The sequence below is a fragment of the Ailuropoda melanoleuca genome, chromosome 8 (genome assembly GCF_002007445.2).
Source record: "Ailuropoda melanoleuca isolate Jingjing chromosome 8, ASM200744v2, whole genome shotgun sequence".
Classification (NCBI taxonomy): Eukaryota; Metazoa; Chordata; class Mammalia; order Carnivora; family Ursidae; genus Ailuropoda; species Ailuropoda melanoleuca.
Window position 1 is genome coordinate 24,696,906 of NC_048225.1, and position 22,875 is coordinate 24,719,780.

General features: G+C 41.3%; 1 protein-coding gene across 1 annotated transcript in view; it reads right to left on the reverse strand.

Moving 5' to 3' along the window:
• The window catches only part of PRDM10 (PR/SET domain 10), a 93,433-nt gene that overhangs the window by 20,278 nt on the left and 50,280 nt on the right, over window positions 1-22,875 (reverse strand). The window contains exons 7-13 of the mRNA XM_002912687.4: window positions 21,304-21,507; window positions 16,494-16,566; window positions 14,364-14,481; window positions 10,994-11,123; window positions 10,007-10,249; window positions 4,374-4,721; window positions 2,538-2,693 (exon numbers count right to left, since the gene is read on the reverse strand). Coding sequence (XP_002912733.1) covers window positions 2,538-2,693; window positions 4,374-4,721; window positions 10,007-10,249; window positions 10,994-11,123; window positions 14,364-14,481; window positions 16,494-16,566; window positions 21,304-21,507 — 1,272 coding nt within the window. The remainder of the gene's footprint in view (window positions 1-2,537; window positions 2,694-4,373; window positions 4,722-10,006; window positions 10,250-10,993; window positions 11,124-14,363; window positions 14,482-16,493; window positions 16,567-21,303; window positions 21,508-22,875) is intronic.

Below are 22,875 nucleotides of genomic sequence, written 5' to 3' on the forward strand. Positions count from 1 at the left end.
CACACCCCAAATCAGAGTGAATCCTTCTCATGGCATTTTATTTTTTTCCTCTATTACAGTAGCAGTAATAATTTTTTGGAAGTTTTATTTACTTAAGTAATCTCTACACCCAACGTGGGTCTTGAGCTATGACCCTGAGATCAAGAGTCACCTGTTCTTCCGACTGAGCCAGGTACGCACACCAAGAGCAGTAATAATTTTTAACACACATGTCCAATTTCCTCTTTAAACTGAGAGCTCCTGAAAGTCAAAAGGTCCCACCTTCTGGAGTTTTTAGTAGGACAATTACAATTCAGTAAAGTGCTACAACAGGGTCACGAGTAAAGGGTCCTAAGGAAATACACAGGAGAAGCACTTAATCCAGGGGGGCTGGGGGGCATCAAGGAATGTCTCTGTACGAAGTGATGCCAGCCAGGTGGAATGATGGGAGAGTCTGAAAGTGTATTTCAAGTGGGGGGTTGTGAAGGATGCAAAGCCCCCAGGAGAGACAACATTCCACACCTCAGCAAACCACACAGTTCAGTAGAGCAGAATACAAAGTGGAAGGGGAACTGCAGAGGTAAGGGGGAGCCAGGTTCTGTTTTTAACTACAGTTTGGGTGACACAGAATATTATATTAGTTTCAGGTATACAACATTGTGAAGCCAGATCTTATGGTGGCTTTTTTTTTTTTTTAATTAAGTAAGCTTTATACCCAACATGGGGTTTGAACTCAAACTACCTCAAACTACCTTTGAGATCAAGGGTAGCATGCTCTACTGACTGAACCAGCCAGGTGCCCCTTGGGGTGACTTTTAAGTGATAAGCACATTGGAATCTATCTAAGAGGCTATTAAAATTTAAGGGTTTTTCTGAAGGCACGTGACATCAAATTTATTCTCTAGAAAAATAGCTTATTATAGTCTGAAAAATGAATTGCAGATACATTGTGCTTTTGTACTGTGTCAACTCAGCTAAGGGGAACTAACTATATTTACATGGATCCCCCTCCTAGTGTGGTTCTCAGTCTTAGCGAAGAGAGAGGCTCGCACCAGACCGGAAGGTGGAAATGGAGCAGTGGCCATGATGCTCTGCGGGCCAGAGGCAGGGGTGCCAGGATAGCCCCGCTCACCCTCGCTGGCTCCCACTCAGCCACCAGCTCTCTTGCCGAGGGCAGGCGCCACAGGCAACTCCACGTCCACCGCCACAGGCAGCAGCATTCCTCCGTGGCCAGCACTGGCTCTCTTTCACAAGCCCGCTGCAGGCGCCTGGATTCCCAGATTCCCAGGGAAGCTCTGGTTGTCCACTGGACCAGGGCTGCAGAAGGTTGCATTAGGGACTTCTCTCTGATCCTCCAACCTCTCCTGCCAGACCCCTGCTTGTCCATCTTCTTCTATAACGAAGTTCTTATTCCTACAAGAAACCCCCTTACTGCATAACTCTAGTGGCTTTGCTTCTCTGACTGAACCCTGTCCTAATACACTGGGTGAGAGTGAAAGAGAAAATGAAAGGAACAAGGTTTTTCACATGCCTCGTGCTAAAACGGGATCAGACACAAAAGAGATAATAAAAAAATACCAAATGGTAGGATGGATGGATGGCCAACCAGTTAACATCATGAGACAGGGATCCTTTGGATATATTGTCCATGTTGTTTTTTAATTAAGAAACACAAAAGAACCTAGGCCTATTCAGAGCGCTCACATTAGAGCTCCCTGCAAAGGTCTAGACTTTGCTACCATATACCTAAAGCCAGCAGGATTATATGCCACAACATATCAAGTTAAAGTTTCAAAATGACTTCCTGTATCTCTTTATCATCTCCACATTCTATACAATGCATCTTTTTAAAATTAGTTTTTCCCTCCCACATCCATTTCTGATTCTCTTCCAGTTTCTATGACAGCACGACCTACAATCACACTCACTAGTGATTCTCCACTGAATGTGAGTCATCTGATTTCCCAATGAAGTGTTCTTTATTAGTTTCATATTTCCTTGTTTAACTCTTATCCCTGAGTCTCCTGTGGGTTTTCCCCTTGCTTCTTCTAAATTCCAGGCAGGCTACTGATACTTATGATGTCTTATTTTAATCCTTGGAGTCACTACCATGCCCCAAAGTTGCCTAAGCCATTCAGTGTTTCACAGATTTCCGCAGATCTCCCGATGACAGTCCTGAGACTTGCAGGGCTCAATGACCAGGCTCTGATACATAATAAGTGCTCTACAAAAGTCTCTCAATTTGGTAAGGAAATGTATTGTTCTCTTAGGAATTCCTCAACAGCAATTTAGTTCCACTTATAGTACATTTGGATTCTTTTAAGGAAATGGGTTATTACTCTATTCAGCAATTTGAATTAATTATTTGGGGATATGAAGGTGAGCTTTTTCCTTCACTTTATCCTAATAACTAAGTCCAACACGAGACATCAAATGCATCTCAAGTTCGGCTCTTTGTAAGTAGGTGATTAACGGATGAAATGAACAGGCATTTGCCCTTAGCCCGACATCAAGTCGGTGGCCGTGAGAACAACGTTAGGCGTTCACTGCTTCCCTACCTTAAACTGCTTCCCGCACGTCGAACACAGGAAATCTTTGCGGTCCGAATGTCGGAGCATGTGGAGGCGCAGTTTGTCAGGGCGGCAGAAGGCCTTGTCGCACTCTGTACACTGGTAGATCTTTTCTGAGTGGAAGCTTCGCACGTGTTTTTTCACCTGGCAGTTGAAGACACGAACAAGTCAGACGACTCGGGCACTCAAGGGAAGGACAAATGGCGGCTTATGAACACTAGAGGGAGCCAAACGCATTCCCATGGATTTTCATCAACCTGGCGGTGTAATCCCATCAGACGTGATGGATAATTGGCCTCAATCACACAGGACCCCTGTCACAAAGAAACAGAGCAAGTAGCCAGAAAGCCTTATAAATCTTAACCTCCCATATAACTTGAAGAAGAGGAAGAAAGTGCTTGCTCAAAGCCCTGATCACAGGGGACCCATTTTTCTTTCTCTCTCTCTCTCTCTCTCTCCCTTTTTAAAATTAAAAGCAGAGTTCCTCTGGATTTAAATAAATCTTGGTAAAAAATTATCCACAGAAAGTCAAAAAAATAATTCTTTCTCACTTTTTCCTGCCTCCAACATGTACAGAAGCAATTTAGCCCCTTTTAGTAATTGCTCCTTTTACATCCTTCCATTAAATCACGTTCTGAAAGGTACGCCTGGGTAGCTCAGTCGGTTAAGCGTCTGCCTTCGGCTCAGATCATGATCCCAGGATCCTGGGATCAAGCCCCATATCGTGCTCCCTGCTCAGAAGGGAGTCTGCTGCTCCCTCTCCCGCTCCCCCTGCTTGTGCGCGTGCTCTCTCTTTCTGTCAAATAAATAAACAAAATCTTAAATAAATCAGGTTCTGAAGAATAAAGACATGAATTAGATGATATAAAATACATTACCCATTTATGAGAACACTACGATACCAGCATCATTTCTCCTTAATTGGGACTTATTCCCTGTACCTTTGGATAATTTAAATAAAGGAATATGGCCTCTGAATTCTCTTAGCCATAAATACCCAATGAAGGAGAGCTGTGAATGAGAGCTAAGTAGTCAGTCATAGCAAACTATTCCTATAAGACATTTTGCTTCACTGTTTTTGAGTCTCTTTCACCATTAGATTCTGCCATAAGCCATTTTTCTAATTGTTTGTGTGAAGTGATAAAATTACCAAGACTCCCAACACAACTATGATCTCCTTCTGTCTGGGTAAAAATTTTTTTTAAAGAAAACATTTTTACTAGATATTTATATTTAATCATTCATTGACTAGCACAGAACTAGCATATCGTCACTTGAAGTTCAAATGAAATCATGAATATTCTGGAATTTATCCTCACCTATTTTGCTCCAGAATATAGTCCAAGGAAGGAGGTCAGTGCTTGATACAAAAGTATATTATATACCAACTCTCTCTGTTTCCTTCCAAGATGCATGACCTTAGTAAAGCAAGACAGGATACCACAGTAGTAGAGAGAAAATGTTTCCAGGCCAGGAAATGGGAGCATGTCTTCTACAGGCTCTCTATATTTTATGTAGTAGAGGGTACTGGCAAAGATTAAGAAAGACTTTGGTAAAAATGATAATCAGATCTGGGTATCTGTTACTTGTAATACAACTTAAATGTTTCAATGCCAATGTCTGATTCGGACAATTAAGGGTTTATGGTCATCTTTTGTTTATCGAAAGTAGCTTGATTGAAGAAACACCGTTCTCAACCGTAAAGTTGTTTCAAGGACGGGATGAAAACGCAGGCGATCGATACGCAGTCTCAGTTTTCCCAACATCGAAGTTTCTTTTACCAAAGAAGAAAAGTGTACGGGAGTCTCAGGAATAGACACTCACCTGGATAAAATCTGGGAATCGTTTCTTACAAGTTGGGCACGTGAAGCAGCCATCATTGATATGAATGGCCACGTGATCCTTCAACAGATCAAGGCGGTCAAAGGATTCTGGGCAAAAAATGCAAGAATAAGTCTTCTGGTCCGAATGGAGCTTCATGTGGCTCTCCAAGGACGCAGTGCTGATGAAGCCCTTGTTACAGAGATCACAGGTCAGCGGGCAGGTCCCCTCCCGCCCGTGGAAGCGCAAGTGTTGGTCCAGTTTGTCCTTTTCTCGGAAGGCCTTCCCACATTGCAAACACTTAAAAGGCCGAAAGGACTTCCGGATAAACAGATGCTGAAGAGCTGCGTTCTGAAAGACACACACCGATACGGTCACTTAGCGAGGAAGCCCAGTGGGTAAGCAGCTCACACATTTACAGGGGAAGGGGATGACCTCTGCAATCAGACTTTCCACAGAAATTGAACTCTGGGACACACAGTTGAGAGAGATTTTTCTGGTGAAGACATTAAAAATGAAGCCATCCCCAAAGAAGTTCACCCTGAAAAGACAAACCTTTTTTATGTCTTACAATATTTATGGACGTATGGGGTTCTTGACGAAAGAATTTAAGTAACAGCCAAAAAAATATTCCCAATAAAGGATTTGTAAAATGAAACAAATTCCAGAGTTGAGTAGGATAACAATCGGAGATTTATTTATTTATTTTTCTTTTTAAGACTTTATTTCTTTGACAGAGAGAGACAGAGAGAGAGGGAACACAAGCAAGGGGAGTGTGAGAGGGAGAAGCAGGCTTCCCGCCGAGCAGGGAGCCCGATGCGGGGCTTGATCCCAGGGCCCTGGGATCATGACCTAAGCCGAAGGCAGACGCCTAACGGCTGAGCCACCCAGGCGCCCCAACAATCGGAGATTTAGAAGAAATGACATGGGATAAGTCACACATTCATGAATGAGGTTGGAGCAAGTCAGGCAAATGTTACTTGCTGAAGTTCTTGAGAAAAAGAACTCAAAGCTTGATTAAAATGTTTAGCAAAAAAAAAAAAAAAAGCTATAAAAAGAACTGAGGAGTAGAACTTGCCAGGGGCTGGGGAAGGAGGCAATAGATACAAGGTTTCTTTGAGGATGATGAAAATGTTCTGGAATTATCGTGGTGATGGTTGCACAACTTTGAGAACATTCTAAACACCATTGCAAAAGGGTGAATTTTATGGTCCGTGAACTGTATCTCAATTTAAGAAAAAGAACTTGAAAGAGAAATGAAGGATACAGATTTATATGAACACGTTCAATCATGAGATAAGACATACGAGCACACATTAGAAATGGAATATGTATATTTGACCACTTCCTACTTAGAAAATGCAGAAGACAAGGTCGCAGTGAAGCTGGTTAGTTCCACTGGTTAAAAGGCCGTGCTAACAAAGTTAAGCTTATCGCTTTGTTCCCTGTCTAGACTAGTCAATTTTCCTCTTCTTTTTTTTTGTAGTCACAGATTGCACTTCTAATGCTGATTACCCATCTTGTACATTCATGCAATTGTTACAGGGAATCCAAGTGAGAGAATATGGATATCAGTGCAAATTCGTCACCACCGCTGGATAAATAACTCATGCTCTACTGAGAACAGACCCACAGAATCATCTTTCACACGGGGAATGCAGAATCGATATTTTAGTTATACTATAATGAAGACTCATTCATAGATTCCTCAAAATACCAGAGGGAAAGCTCTAAAGAGCTATGAGAGGGGGAATAAAAATCCCTCAAAAAAATACATCTGTGAATGGGTATGCTTGTGTAACTAAGGGAATAGTAACTGAAGGATTAATGGAGACCTTGATGCATTATTGGTACAATGAAAGAAGTACAACGAACCACGCTTAACCCCTTCCTTTCAAATTACTTACAAGAAGCAACCTCTAAATTAAATTTTAATGTGAAATAATCATTTGGAATAAAGCCAAATAATTATTTTTCCTTTAGTGAAAATTCTGAACACAGTTACTCTATGACAGAAAACTTCCTCCTCAGGGTTCTCCCACGGGGCCGAGAGGGGCATTTTACCTACTCATTTATCTTGAGGAGATAGTTAGAAATTCTCCTGTCTTCCCCAGGTGACAGAGGCTGCTTCAGGACTACATTAGATCTTATTCTTCTTTGTATCTAGATCCCTTAAAATAGAGCTTAGCTCATAGGAAGTGTTCAATAAAAATTCCAGAATTAATGAAATGTATTTCATATGAAAAACAAAAAGAATTCTTTCAAGGTCTTTTTTATAGCACCCGCAGAGATCTGTATTAGCAGACCGTTCTCACGTCAGCCACCGAGCTTTCTCACACTTTATTATACTGTTAGGCAGTTACCCAATCTTTTTACTCTATCTGAACAAATATTTATTTTACAAAAAAAGCTCTCACTATTCTGGCTACTTTGAAAACTTAATAGAAATATTGCAGATAAACAAATACTATCCCGAGATTCAGACATTCAAGATTTGGAGTGCTTTCAGCATGCAAGAATCATTTCCTTCATCCAAGTTCAATAACGTTTCCAAGGGCAGACACAATGTACAATTGATCTTGGTCCCACTGGAGATTCCACTCCTCTTTGGGTGCCAAATCTAGAACTCGGTTTTGTTTTAGACTATTATGCTAATAAGTCTTCTATCATTTCTGATTAGTTTGAGTGTCCTCAGACATTTGATCGCTGACCAGCCACTGGGCTCCACGTTCTTAGTTCTGTCCCCAGACCTTGCTCTTGCCTTTCTAATTCCCATGGAGACCTCAGGATCAGATTTCTCTGATCCTCATGTAATCCGCACAGTACAAGGTAGTGAAAGTGCTGAAACTGTCCCTTGACCCACTTGCAGGCCATTTCTCCTCTAAGGTATCCTCTGCAGCTTAGAGCTATGCTGGCACACATTTCTAGAAGAAACCATGAAAAGTGGCAGAAGCAGCACAGATGGACCTATTATGGATCTTCGGACCCCTGAGCTGCCATCAGCCAGGCACGCCACACTATACGGCCCATAAGGTACTCTAGGGTGCCAAAACGCCACGGTTGCTAAACTCTGTGATGGGGGATTCAACTCACACTGAAATGAATTCTGAGACAACAGATTCTTTGCAGACAAAGACCTATAATGTTTCTAAAGTTGGATATTAATAGCTAAAGGAAATTAATTCTTGATCACTTTTCATATTATTTTGATCTTGACACCAAAAGGAAATCAATCCTGTTTGTTTGTTGGCTTTTTTTTTTTTTTTTAACTCTTCTCTGCCTGTTTTCTACTCATCTTTCAAAGCCTTTGGTGGGCTGGCGCTACCGACATATCTCCCTCTCCACTGTCCTTCAACCGGCACCCCATGCTAGTGTCAAGTTACTATGCGCACTGTCCTAAAACCATTCCAAGCACATCCCTGTGTGTTGACCTTTGATCCTATGGCCACCAGCCCTGGAAACAGCCTACCTTCTTCCTGTCTCTCTTCCAGGCCGTTTAAGGCTCACTTCATCCACAAACTACTCCCTGACCCCTTCTCATCTTTCTTTGGCCTTTCTCACTTCCCAGTTCCTGTTGTAATTCCAGGATACAATTTCAAAATTAGCCCTTGACTATAAGACCCATTACATGAACACTGTCTCCCTAATTAAACTGTAAGCTCCCAGAGGATAGGACTCGTGAAAATTGCATTGTGTCCCTAACCCAGGGCTGAGTATATAGTCAGATCTCGTTACCATTCCTTAAGTTATCCAAATTGTGTAGAACTGGACAGGATCCTGGAGAGCACTTAGTCCTACCCTTCGTTTGGGGTCGGAGGAATCCGCCACCCACAATTTATTCATTGGTCTATCTGAAAATAAATGGTGATTCACGAACTAGTTTGCATTTACTGTAGATTCCACCGGGATTTAGTAAGTACAGGTCACAAAGAACAGCAGGTCAGGCAAACACTTGAGTAACGCTCTGTTATGTGGAACACAGGAAACGGACCTACCTGCAGCTCCAGCTGAGCAGGCAGCATTAGAGGAGAGAAAAATAGTTACATTACCAATTGGACTGGAAGACTTCCCTTCAGTTGGTCATTACCAATCTGGATAGAAAAGATGAAAAAATACATAGCCCTAATTTTTAGAATGCGTGAGAGGAAAAAACACAAGAGCTCAACTAAGACTGACCTCCAACAGCCAAGCGCACGTGGCTTTTGCTTTGACACAGGAACCTTGTACCCAAACCAGTCACCCAACGCACTGAAGGATAAGAACACAGTTAGACCTACACTAGGCTTGTACAACCACGACTTCACTACGTGTGTGGGCTTTTGTTTTGGTTTTGTTTTTTTCTTCAAAAAAATTAAATTGTATAAGCATTTCTCTGGACTTGGTGAAAAATCAGAATGGCCAAAGCAGAAAAGATAGTCATGGAGCAAGAGTAAAATGCAGATTAGCAAATAATGTAGAATGATGGATTGGGAAGGTATTAATCCATAGCTTTCTGCCTTTCTGGTCTACATTTACGTATGTTTCCATAGCCTTTTGAAAGAATATACATGGAGCCGAAAGTATTATATGATTCCATCACAGGACCCTTACAAAGGCTACTTAGCCTCAGAGTGCTGACAACCTCTCAATGTTATTATATAACTATAAATGCTTAAATGTATTTTTTATAGGAAGGCATGGACTAGACTAATTTTTCAAGGTCCCTTCTAGCCTACAAGCAAATGAGAAGACCAAAAGAAAGAAGAGCTAAAATAATCACCTCTCTAGAAACTGTAAAGCCTGGGAAGTTAAAAAAAAAAAAAAAAATCTCTTTCCAGCCACACATAAAGTACAATAAAAGTATATACCGCTGCCATAGACAGCAGTGTAAGTAATTGTGTTCTGGATGTAAACTGGTCAGCGCGTGCGCTTATCCCACAAAACCCTATTGCTCTCCACACGCTTCCCCTCCAGGAACTACCTCAGACTCCAGTGCTCTCTGTGACGTAAGAGTAACACACATCTGACCTGGAGGCCACGGAGGCCTTGCGGCCGCATGGTCTAAAGTCGAGACACAGGCCACAGAAGTGAAACACTGACCAACTCCCGAACCTGGTGCTTAACGTCAAGCTGTCCCGGTGGGTAAACTGTACCTGCCACAGCAACGTGGACACGGGTCCCTTTGCGTTGACGAGTAATGACATTGCCAGTCTCCCCTTGGAAACTGTAGACAACCAAATTCATGTACCCAAAATTAATCTGAGAGCTATCATTAGGCACGGATTAGAGTGGCTTCAGTACAAATAATTATTATAATTAAACATACTTATGTCCCCATTTCCAATCTGTGAGGTTAGCGATCCAGAGAGCTATCCTTCTTGAACTATACTAGTCCAGAAGCTGCCAAAAGCCAGGCTTCTGTGTCATTACTAAATTGATGGGATCTAGGACCAGCCTTTCCAGCCCATCACAGGACACAAAGACACTGAGAAGTAGTTAATATATTCTTCCTAGATAAGGGGATCAACTGTGTGGTAGGCTAGATGCAAGATTTCAGAGCAGATGGTGAGAACGTTGGGAAAACATGGCACCTAGAAAGCCAGTTGACTGGAGAAAGGGCAGCACCTTGTGAGGGAGGAGCTCTGCTTCCCACTTACTCGGATACGCTTGGCTCTGCGCATGTCATCGGCCGTCAGAGTGCTCTGGGTGGGCAGCACGCTCTCCTCATGCTGGGGCTGCAGATGTAGGCTATGAGTTTCTGGCTCGTGCTCCAGGGAAGGCTGGGTTTCCTGTGGCAGCTGAGGGATGGGGAGAGTGGTCTGTTCTGGTTGATCTAGCCCATTCAGAGTAGCTGGCTCAGCTTCATCGAACTGCTCCTTGGTGGAAAAATGTAGCAAGTCCTGAAATTGCAATAACCAGGAATTATTTCCCCAGCTAGATAGAGACTCGCACCAGAGAGAGTGTCAGCTAGGATTTAGAATCGCTGCTTATTTTTTAAATCCCTAGAGTCCTAATGCTCAGAAAAAAAAAAAATTCTCCTTCTGGGAAAACTATCACAGATTAGGTAGCTATCCACAGGATGTAAAACTAGGAGATATTCCAGATCGCTTCATGAGGAAAAGACTCTGACAGGAGAACTCTTCTGGAATAAGATCGTGTTAACTGTTTAAACTGATTAAACAGCATTCCCCAACAATTTCTCTGGACAATTTCAAATCCTTTTTTCAGTGGTGGGGAGGCGGGCAGAGGAAGAGGGAGAGACAGAATCTTAAGAAGGCTCCATGCCCAGCACAGAACCCAACATGGGGCTCAATCTCATGACCCTGAGATCATGAGCTGAGCCGAGATCATGACCTAAGCCAAAATGAAGAGTGGGACACTTAACTGACTGAGCCACCCAGGTGCCCCCAAATCTTGAGGGCAGCAAAATTGGGTTTTTGTCATAACATTCAGGAATACGTTTTGGTTTTTTTGAGAATGCATTCTTCTTGCCTTCCCCCAGTCATTCTTTAATTAACAAGCAGCCAAGTGCTGACATGGCAGGACCATCAGCCTCTAGAAGGTATTTGTATTGAAGCCTGGTAATAGTTCCAAGTCCCCAGAGCAGGCATCTGTCTAACAAGCAATTCTCCCTCTCCCAGTACCTGCGTCCCATCGTCACACTTGTCCCCATTTTCACTGGTTATTTCCAAGCGGATAAATTTTGGAGGGCGTCCTGGCCGTCGACCAGGGCCAAATCGCCTCTTGCCTCGTCCCCTTCCTCTGCCTCTTGTTCTGGGGACAAAAGATTAGGTTATAAATAGTCATGGTTACACAGTACTCCCTAACAAATACTTATCCTCAATGGCGCTGATGAGCCCCAAATCTTGATTGCCTCATTTTATTACTTTTCCTGATTCTTTTTTCTACTGGGAACAATCATTTTGATAATATGCACTTTCTTTTTAAAAAAAATTTTTTTTTAAGATTTTTTATTTATTTTAGAGAGAGAGAGCATGCGCACGCATGAGCAGGGGGAAGGGCAGGAAGAGGGACAAGCAGACTCCGGGCGCTGAGTGCCCAACGTAGGGCTCAATCCTACCACCCGAGATCATGACCTGAGCTGAAATCAAGAGTAGGCTGCTTAACTGACTGAGCCACCCAGGCACCCTGATAATACACACTTTCTAAATATCTCATCCTTGCCATCTATATAGCCCAGAGATATCTTAAATTATTCAGAAAAAAAGGACTATTAAAAACTCAAAGCACTGACACCATTTTGTTACAGAGAATTCTGGAAGCACAAACATATCTCTGAAATGATGTGAGAAATGGAGACAAGACAGAACATGCGAAGCCTCACAGCGTGTTACTAGAGACGAGATTCCATTCTTTCCCTCGTTTCCCCTTCCTTCAACTCCTATTGCTTCCAAGAAATGTGGCTAGATTCAAAAGAACTTTCTTGTTTTGCTATAAGCTTCTGGCAGGTCAAAACAAATTTCTAACTCAATTGTTCCATAACATGCCTAGTAAACACCAAGTGAATTTTATCTCCTTTAATAGATTTCTGGCATACAAAAATTCCTTAATAAAGGAATTCAGACAGTGTATCATTAAAATCTCTTTTAGAAGAGGAATGTGTGAGAGGATTAAGACTGCACTTACTTGATCAACACTGAGTAACATATGGAACTGCTGAATCACTATATTGCACACCTGAAACTAATGCAACACTGTATGTTAACTATACTGGAATGAGAAGAGAAGAGAAGAGAAGAGAAGAGAAGAGAAGAGAAGAGAAGAGAAGAGAAGAGAAGAGGTGGGGAGGGGAGGGGAGAGGAGGGGAATGGAGGGCGGAGGGGAGGGGAGAAGGGAAGAGGCAAGAAAAAAGATGTATGTGAGAGATATGTATAAAATTGATCAGATTATGTTTTATTCCTCCACTTATCTATTTAACAACTTAACAAAAATTATATGTTGTTCCAGAACTCTTTCTTTTTAAGATTTTATTTATTTATTTGCCAAAGAGAGGTGGAGGGCACAAGCAGGGGGAGCAGCAGGCAGAGGGAACAGCAGGCTCCCTGCTGAGCAAGGAGCCCAATGTGGGACTTGATCCCAGGACCCCTGGGGTCATGACCCGAGCGGGAGGCAGATGCTTAACTGACTAAGCTACTCGGGCATCCCTGTTCCAGAAATTTTAAAAGACTCTTCATTATACAAAATTCTGAACCTAGGTAAATGTAGAGAATATCATAATGAACCCAATTTACCCATTACCTGATTTCAGGACTTAGCTACTCATGGCTAATTTTATTCTACCATACTCCCTCCATTTCCCCCACACACATACCCATTAGATTATTTTGAAGTAAGTCCCAGACATCGTTTCATCTGCAAATATTTCCACAAATATGTCTCTACAATATAAGGACTCTTTTTTATATATTCCATAGATATATACCACAATACCATTATCACATATTAAAAATCTGAGAGTTGCTCAGTATTACTAAATCTAGTCAAAGTTCGAATTTTCCTAATTGTCTCAAATTTCTTTTTAACAACCAGCCAACAAATATCTTTATATACCATGTGTCATGCCCCATGCTAGGCAATAAAGACAAGTTATACGTGACAGTTTTTACCCTCAGAAGTCTAGTAGAGGCAGCAGGCACACAAACCAAAAAATCACAATACAATATAAAAAGGGCTATAGTAGAGCCATGAACAGAGTTCTAGAGACACCAGACAGGGAGTGATTTAACTCTCACTGTGCCCTCCACCCACCTCAGACATTTATTCCCACGGTCATATCCTAGACCTTGTTATCCGCGATAAGTACAGAGGCCCCCTCCTTACACCAGTTCCACGCATCAGCCATTCTACTGCTGGCTCTAGCTTTCTAGCTCACACCGTCAAATACCCGGACTCAACAATCCTTGCATCTCACTACCACCTCCAATCTAGTCCTTCTGTCACCTATTTGCAGTCCTCTGTCCTCTTGATGTTTTTCTCTCCCTTGCTCCACACATAAACTCCAAAGTCATTCACTGTAATCACTCCCCCGTATATGCTCCCGATCGCCATCCCTACTGTTGCTCCATCACTCAGGCTGTGTTGGCAAAACCACCACACTGTGCAATCCCACTCCTGGCTGCTCTGCACTGGCATTACTGCAGCAAATGAAGATGGCAATGACATACAGCCGTGCTAATGGTCTCACTTTAACGTCACGACCATGAACCTTAAGTGAGCTCTTAACATCGCAGGCAGTACTTCCCTAGAACATGGACTTTCCCACTTTCCTAAACACCATGTCACACCATCTCCTCTCTTTTCAAATCCTGTAAAAGACGGCAACCCTACATCTGTCCCATTGGTGCCACCCTACTCCAAAGTACTCTCATTCTTTCCTGAACTGTTAAAATAGCTTCCAACTGGACTCCCTGTCTTCACTCTTGCTCCAATGAAAGCAAAAGTGACATTTTAATTTTCATAGGGCATGACATTTCAACATATAATTCACATCACAGATACTCCCTGATCAGAACCCTTTAAAGACTTCTTATCATGCTTAGGATAAAATCCAAATTTCTTACCATTAGCCATAAGGCATACCTGATCTGGCCCCTGCCTATCCCAACCTACAGGATTCTCTCTTATCTATCTTTTTGGTACAATGGAATGAAACCTATTATTAATCTGATGAAAGAATCCTACTTCTGAAAAAAAAAGTTTGCAAATCAGAGATGCAGAGTGTGTGCTATCTCAAAAATTCCTATCCCAGAATCTCTTAGGGGAGGCTTAACTAAGGGGAAAGGATCTCCTATTGCTGGGGACTGTGGTTATGCTGGTAAAGAAATCAACAGTAGATGAGGATGGGGGCAGGCAAAGGGAAATGACAGATAAGAAATTTCCCTCTGCAGCCCACCTGTCTACACACAGAAACACACAGAAACACTCATTAGTTTACCACCAATATGGAAATGAATCTGGACCTTTAACAACTAAGTTTGCAAAACCTTCTGATACCTGCTAAACACATCCAGTTTTTCATCGTGGGAATTGAGATGTTGTTGTAACTGCTCCGAGCTTATAAATCGGCGGTTACATTCATAGCAGGGCCAATTCTTCTCTTGCTCGCGAAGAACTGCAGTCACAGGAGAGAAATTATAATGGCTGATGATCAATGGACATCAATAAAACTCAAACGCCCAGTATCCCCACCATCGCATCTCATTTAGCCCACTACTCACACACAGCACTCCTGCTCTTTGCATTACTGCTTTGTTAGAAAATCAAAGACTATGCTTTGAGAAGAGTAATTTCTAGGACCTTATTTTCTTCTATATTCATGTAAGACATCAAAGGACCAAACTCTGTCATCCTACCGTTTCCCATCTCCCCAAAAGACACACTCACACACACACACACACACACACACAACCTCACCACACTGGAAAGACAGAAAGTGCTACAATGGAAATCCGCATTCAGATAACTGAGTGAATTCTGATCCAGGGTTCATAAGCTGAAGGCCTCTTTTATCACAAAAAAACCTTAAAAGTCAATGCCCAGTATAATTACTTTAACAAAATGTTCAAGCATCTACCAAAGCTGATTATTGGCGCACCCAATCCCGGCAGTACCACTCCTGAATGTGCACCAACAAAAATACACACATATGTTCACTAGAAGAAAGACATCTGTAAGAATGCTCACAGTGGCACTCTTCAAAATAGCCCCAAACTGGAAACAACCCTGTTGTATAACAAAGCACTTGGCTGGCTTTTGTCCCTGGTTCCTGGCAACAACCTCTAAGTCTTTGGAAAATCCCACATAACCGGAGGGGTGTTGTTATTTTTTACCCTATGTGAGCTTCTCCTAATATGACCCAGGATGGGGGCTGCCTGTGCCAGAAAGTCAAACCATCTGATTACAGGGTTGGAGCTTTGAGCCAGGTGATATCAGCAAGGGAGCAAGAGCTGGAGAGTAAGTTCAATCATGCAGCCAATGATTCTATCAACCATGCCTATGTCATGATGATGCCTCAGTAAAAACTCTGGACACTGAAGCTCAGGAGAGCTTCCCGGGTTGGTAACCATACCTCAGTGTGCCACGGAGGTGACATGGGACATAAAAGCTTCATATCTGGGACAAACTTGCCCTGAGTACCTCTTCATTTGGCTGATCTTGATATGTATCCTTTCTAATAAAACCATAATCATAAGTATAGCACTTTTCCGAGTTCTGTGAGTCATTCTAGAAAATTATCAAGCCTAAGGAGGTTCTAGCTCCCTAAACTGTAGTTAGTTGGTCAGATATGCAGGTGGCATGCGAACGCCAGAGCTTGTGGCTGGTGTGTGAAGTGAAGAAGGCCTTGTGAAAGACTTGGCCCTTAACTTGCACAACGTGACCTAACCCAGGTAAGTGTCAGAATTGCACTGTACAACTCAGATTTTCACCTACAGTGAAACAGATGCATTAATTATGGTATATCCATACACTAGACTATCAAATAGCAATGAGGACGGACACATTAAATAATATACAACAATACGGATAAATCTCACAAACATGTCGAGCAAAAGATTCCCAGAATGTACGTAATTCTAGTTATATGAAGTCTGATAATGAGCATATTGTATCCGTGGTATTAGAAGTCAGGATATTAGTTACACCTGAGAGTGAAGGAGGCACAAGGGACTTCCAGAGTACTGGCCACACTCTGTTTCTTGATCTGGGTGCAGGTTACACAGGTGTGTTCACTTTTAAACTTCATTGGACTGTATACTTACGATTTGTGCACTTTTTTGTAGGTAAATTATACTTCAGTAATATTTACATTAAAAACAAAGCCAATGCCTGCCTTGCTAATGTTCTCAGAGATGATTAAATCTAGATACGGATCATCCTCAGGTCTAGTTTCTAATTTAGTATTTGGAGGCTTTCATTATATTAAATACTATTTTCCAGCCACCCATGGAAGAAATGTAAATATGTCACTGTCATTTGATCCTAGAATTAGACAAGGATGTGTAGCTGAAAAAAAACCTACTGGAATATCTTTTAAATATATTGAGATAGGAAAATTGGAGGTTGCATAATGATGTAATATATACAATTTAGAATTCATATAGAAAATAGAAAAAGTCCAACCACCTTTCCTTTCTTCCTCAGAAATGTCATGAATTTTCTGGTTCACAAACTCAGCATAGGACGCAGCGTACCACACCTGCAAGAACCAAGTACATCATGAAGAACTAAAGGACATCACCAGTTGTTCTTTGCATGCTTACATTCTTTCCCCTGCTTACACAAAACAATTCAGGCTTTCCCACAACCCACGAAAAATAAACAACAACAAAAATCGCACTGTGAGCCAATCTCTTTAACACCAGATGGTCAGTCAGGAAGTGCATTTGCCAAGACACACTCACTGTGTGTTTTCTTTTTCCTTTTTAAAAAAATGTTTTTGTTATTAGAACAACTTCACAAGAGATAATAGTAATAGTCTCTTCATCAAAATAAAACATAGCTTCTTCTGGTTGTTTTATCTGTATGTAAACACGGGTTTTTACACAGCTGGAATCATCATGGCTTCCACCAAACAGCTCTTGCTTCCTCTCTAAGCTTCCTCAAAGCTTAATCCAAGTTCAGGGCCTTCTTATTTTTCCCTAAAGTCATCACATCCATTTCCAACCAATTCTAAATTAATATCTCCATTCCAGACTTTCCCTCTCTGTTCCCTCTATGTACATCCTACTTCTTACCTGGTATTTGGCATGTTTCACAAATAGTTCAAACTTGACATGTCCAGAATTTAATTCTAGATGTTTCCCTATCACATCCCCGCCCCTGCCCATCTTCCTCATCTCAAGAAATACCCTGCCTTTCACCCAGCTGCTCACACTTGACACCTAAAAGTTATCTCAGATTTCTCAGTGTTCTTCTGTCATCCTTCAGCAAGAGGTGTGAACTGCTCAGATGTTCCTCATCTCTGCTTCTCCCACCACGATCCATGCCAAGACGAGCTCTTGCCTGGTTGGTCTTCTAATGAGCTTCCCTTTTTCCACTTTTGCTCCCCTTAATCCATTCTTCACACAGGAGTAGAGAGGGCTTCTTAAACACAATCAGATTTCATCATTCTCATACTTAAACAGCTTCTCGCTCATAAAAAACCTGCAATGCTTGATGGGCTCCTTAGCTCTTATCACTCTCCCTTACTACCTTTCAACAAGAGGGCCTGCTTGTAGTTCCTCAAACAGGCCAAGGTGTTTCCCACCCCAACCTTTGTCCTTGCTGTTCCACCATCAGGAGTGTTGGGTTCTTCCCCTTCACCTCACCTAACCCTTCTACTGTGCTGGTCCCTCCCTTCCCATTCCATAGTCCCCAGCCTCATTATCAACTCCTCAGCAAGGCCTTCCCTCCCAGCATCTGTAAACTGGTCCCTTTCCTGCTACCTCCTTTTTTTGCACCATGTGTTTCCTTCATAGCACTTAACCACTATTTGATATTCAGTTGACCCTTGAACAACAGGGCTTTGAACTGCATGGGTCTGCTTATATGCAGATTTTTTTCATAGTACAGTCCCATAAATGCACTTTCTCTTCCTTATGATTGTCTTAATAACATTTTCCTTATTCTGGTTTACTTTATTATAAGAATACCGTACATAATGCAAACAACATACAAAATATGTGTTAATCAATGGTTTATGTTATTGGTAAGGCCTCCAATAAATGGTAGGCTATTAACAGTTAAGTTTTGAAGAGTCAAAAACTACATGTAGATTTTCGACTGCCCAAGGGGTAGGTGCCCCAGTCCCTGTTTTGTTCAAGGGTCAACTGTATTTGCTTATTCTTCCACCCACTTCCCCTCTAGAATACAAGCTCCCTGAACACAGACACCAGTCTGTCTTTTTCTAGTGTCTGAACACAGCAGTTCAATATATTAATCACTAAATGAATTAATCATGTATAATTGTTATGGAATACTATTTTAACTGTGAGGAAATATTTATATTAAGGCTCCATTTTTAAGTGTGGAATAATATTCTACAACAGAGTCTATGTTCTATAATTTACTTGGCCATGATCTATAGTTGGGTTTTGAGACAGCTTATCAGTTTGCTGTTACAAATTCTACCCTAGTCCATCAATTCCAAGATGTATATTTTTCGTATTTTAACATCTCAAAAACCATCTCACGGTCCATGGCATTCTGCAATCACTGCTGTGATGTAGCTTTCTTCCACTAACTGCTCATTGCTCCTGCACAAACCTGGCCAAGCTCTTTGCATTGTTCCCACCTCATTCAGTTAGGTGCCCCTCTGGCACTCCATGACTTGTTGACACTTGACCAGCAATCAAAAGAAGGCAAAAAGAAAAAAAAAAGCCATCTCCCTCAGAATAAATAAAACAAGTGTCAAAGCAATGCAAGGCTGGTGTGATCACCTTGCAGGACCTCTGTTAATATATCAAACATCAGGGGCGCCTGGGTGGCACAGCGGTTGGGTGTCTGCCTTCGGCTCAGGGCGTGATCCCGGCATTATGGGATCGAGCCCCACATCGGGCTCCTCCGCTGGGAGCCTGCTTCTTCCTCTCCCACTCCCCCTGCTTGTGTTCCCTCTCTCGCTGGCTGTCTATCTCTGTCAAATAAATAAATAAAAATCTTTAAAAAAAATATATCAAACATCAAATTGTCAGAAACTTCCTATTGACTTAATCAAAAGTCACTTCACTTCCAAAGACATGTGTTTTAATGGAGGAAAAAGACACATATGAGTACAGTCAGTGGGAAAGCACAGGGTCAAAACTTGTACAGAAACATTATCGGTCATCTGGAAAAAAAAAAAACCCAGAGGCAACAGTGGATCACCTATTTTTAAAATAATACAGCATTATCAACACCTTGATGGCATAGAAGACAACAGATATACAAAACACAAACATCCACGACGAAGTAAAACAGTGATTCAGTTTTTTAAAAAAGAGTTAGACTGTACGCAAGGCAGTTTATATGCTAACCAATTTATTTTGCTTATATATGTCTTTTTAAGTATGCAGAAATGTGATAGGATTTTAAACTTATCTCTAAATAAGTCTAACACGGCTCCTGCAGTAAGTAGAAAATTACTCTTTTTGGTGTTAAAAATAAGCACTATAACCTATGTTAAATAACAGCACATTTTTTCTTAATGGTGTATAAAATAACGGTTTGTCTTAAAGTCATTGGTGTTTGACTAAGAAACACAGCATTACAAAATTAGAATGTATCTAGTTCTATCTTTGTTTATAATTATTTCCTCACACTAATTTTCAAGGATTAGGTTTACTCAGCCAAGAACATTTTCACTATACACTGCCAGAAATATTCTATAAAATATTGCAATTCTGTGACAAATGTCCCTATTTTTTAAACCCTCACATTCACTGTACTGCATCCATTTATTTTTTGCTAATTTAAACTAACAAAAAATAGTAACTCATAGTTGTTTTAAGGGTTTTAAAATTATTAACATTGAAAAAAAATTTAACCTTCCTTTCTTAGTGATTTCTCCTCCAAATCAAGTCTATTCCCAGTATTCATGTGTCCATGGGGATACAAGAGGTTAGAGATGTTTTCTCCCAGTTTTCATTCTTTTTTTCTTTTTAAAGATTTATTTACTTATTTGAGGGAGGTAGGGGCAGAGGGAGAGGGAGAGAAACTCTCAAGCAGACTCCCCACGAAGCATAGAGCCAGACATGAGGCTGGATCCCACAACTGCTAGGTCACAACCTGAGCCGAAGTCAGACACCGAACCCAACCATCTCAGCTTTTATTCTTTTTTTTTTTTTAAGATTTTATTTATTTATTTGAGAGAGAGAAAGAGAGCAAGGGCGGGGGGAAGGAGAGGGAGTGAGAAAAGCAGACTCCATGCCGAGTGTGGAGCTCGACATGGGGCTTGATCGCAGGACCCCAAAATCATGACCCGAGCTGAAATCAGGAGTCGGAGGCTCAACTGACTGAGTCACCCAGGCACCCCTGGTTTTTTTTTTAAACCTTTTAGCGTGTATTACAAAGATTTCTCCCACTCTGTTCCTTCCTTTTCATCTAGTGTTTTGGCTGTTCATTACACTGAACTATTATATTCTTATTTGACTGTTTCTGCAGTTCTATCTATTGCTTTAAGAGAGAAAATAATCTCCTCTCCACAGTCAAGAAGTATTCACTTGGGTATCAAGAATTTATTGGGATAGATGACGTGAGATATGACTCTCCTTTTACAAACACACAGATTTTTAAAGCTGTTGAACAAACTCTAGGTCTTTGTTCTCCCCCAAAGAGGTATCTAGTTCTCACTTTTACCACATCGAAGCACTGTGTAATTCAGTGTTCATGTACTGATAAAATCATTTCTCACCTCTTTTTCATCTGTCTCAGGAATTTTCCCTTAGAATCACAACAGAATTTTCACCATGTCATCAAAAGTTAATTAATACTTAGACAAATTCCTATAGAGTTGTCTTCAAAAAATATATTCTTGAAATCAGAAGTCAGTGCATTAGAATTCTTAGGGTAAAATGAAGCAGTCCGGTACAGAAATCTAGCTGGTACATCTAAAATTCCATTTTATAAGATCTCCTTTTTCCAACTCCTTCTTCTTCAGAGTGTGTAAATAACGTTAAGTGACCCCAACTTTAATCACTCCATCGCAAACACCAGTCTGCTTCCCAAACACAATTACTTCTTTATCCCTGGGCCGAATGCCTTAGTGTAGGCCTTTGACAGACCCAAAAGTCATGTACTTTTGACTGTTTTTTTATGGGATTATTGTAAGTGTACTGTACACAGTAGGTACTCAATAAGTAAGTGAATTATACAGAAAGGACCATTTTTGTAAGAATCCCCCTTCAGAGAAAAAAAATAACAAGAAAGGCATTAAACGGTCACTATTCCTAACAAAGGCACCACTGACCCAGCACTGTACCTTCAGTTCTTGTTTGGGCTCTACGTTCTTTATTGTGGTGTAATACACATGGTGGCCGTATTGGTAAGCCACCAGGTTCTGCTCCAGGTGATTCTGGGCTGGACGTACAAACATCATCCAGTTACAAAGGGTCTCATCAGACAACTCAAACCACAGGTCTTCATGCAAATCTCGGTCTTTTCTGTCCCCTTTATCAAGAGAAACCTGCAACCAAAGAGAAAGTAAGAGGCCACACCAAAAAACAAAATAAAAACAAACATAACTTTTAATATGATATACATCAATGTAATAATATGCAAAATACCACCCTTGAAATTAACCATATATCCTGATTCTTCCTTTTGTATAGAGAAAGATCCAGGAATTGTGTCTTGCCAAGTGTAGAAGGAAAAGGCCACTTTTTGAAGACTCACGTGGAGCAGAATCACCTGGCAAAATGTTCAAGTTAACAATCTCACCGTATAGAGTCAGTTGATGCTTCATCATTAACGAACACGTCAAAAAATACTCTAAATAAGCCAGGAAATGCGAGCAAAATACTCTCTAGTTCCTTACAAGTTGCTTACTTCAGGGATTCCACTGCATGAATTAATAATGAGCAGCCTAGTATTGCATATTTCTCTTTACAAAGTTATATTCTTTCTTGAAGATCTTGAGCGTTCACTAAAGAAAACCTCCCTATGAGAGCAAACGACTTCTCAAAAAACACACCCCAAATATTCTCCCTTCCCACTGCCCTTTCTTGGTTCTCCAGGGTAGCTCTCCAAGAAGCAGAGAGCACAGGGGTTGGACAGAAGCAAAAGCATCAAATGTAAAGGAGAGAGATCAGGATAAATATACTTGAACATACAGTGAACTATTCTTAAACAGAAGATTCAAACAGGACAGACCTGTTTCAAAAATTGACATCCCTGAAAATGTTTTTGGTACTTAGCAGATTACACGAGTCTACACGTGTCTACATCAAATTAATTTGAAGAAGAAAAGAAAAAACCCCTATTATGAACTGAATTGTGCCTTCACCAAATTCGTATGTTGAAGTCCTAACCCCTCAGTATGTGACCATATTTGGAGATAAGACTTTAAGAGGTAACTAAGTTAAAAGAGGTGATTAAGTCATCAGGGTGGGTCCTAACCCAATGTGACTGGTGTCCTTACAAGAAAAGGTGACTGGGACACACGGAGAGACACCAGGGACACGTGTACACACAGAATAAAGGCATGAGGACACAGAGAGGAGACCATCTGCAAGCCAAGGAGGGAGGCCTCAGGGGACATCTGGATGTTGGCCTTCCAGCCTCTGATGCTGTGAGAAAATAAATTTCTGTTCTTTAAGCCCCCCAGTCTGTGGTGTTTGTTACAGCAGCTCTAGGAGACTAATCGAGCCTCTAAAAGCGACACCTCTCACAATTACTCATAGAATGCCTTAGGGGACTGAGATTGAGATCTCCAATTTATTGATGAGAGAGAAAATGTTTCCATTCCAAACAAATTAAGCAGAAAAAAAAAAAACAAGGGGTGCCTGGGTGCCGCAGTCGTTAAGCGTCTGCCTTCAGCTCAGGGCATGATCCC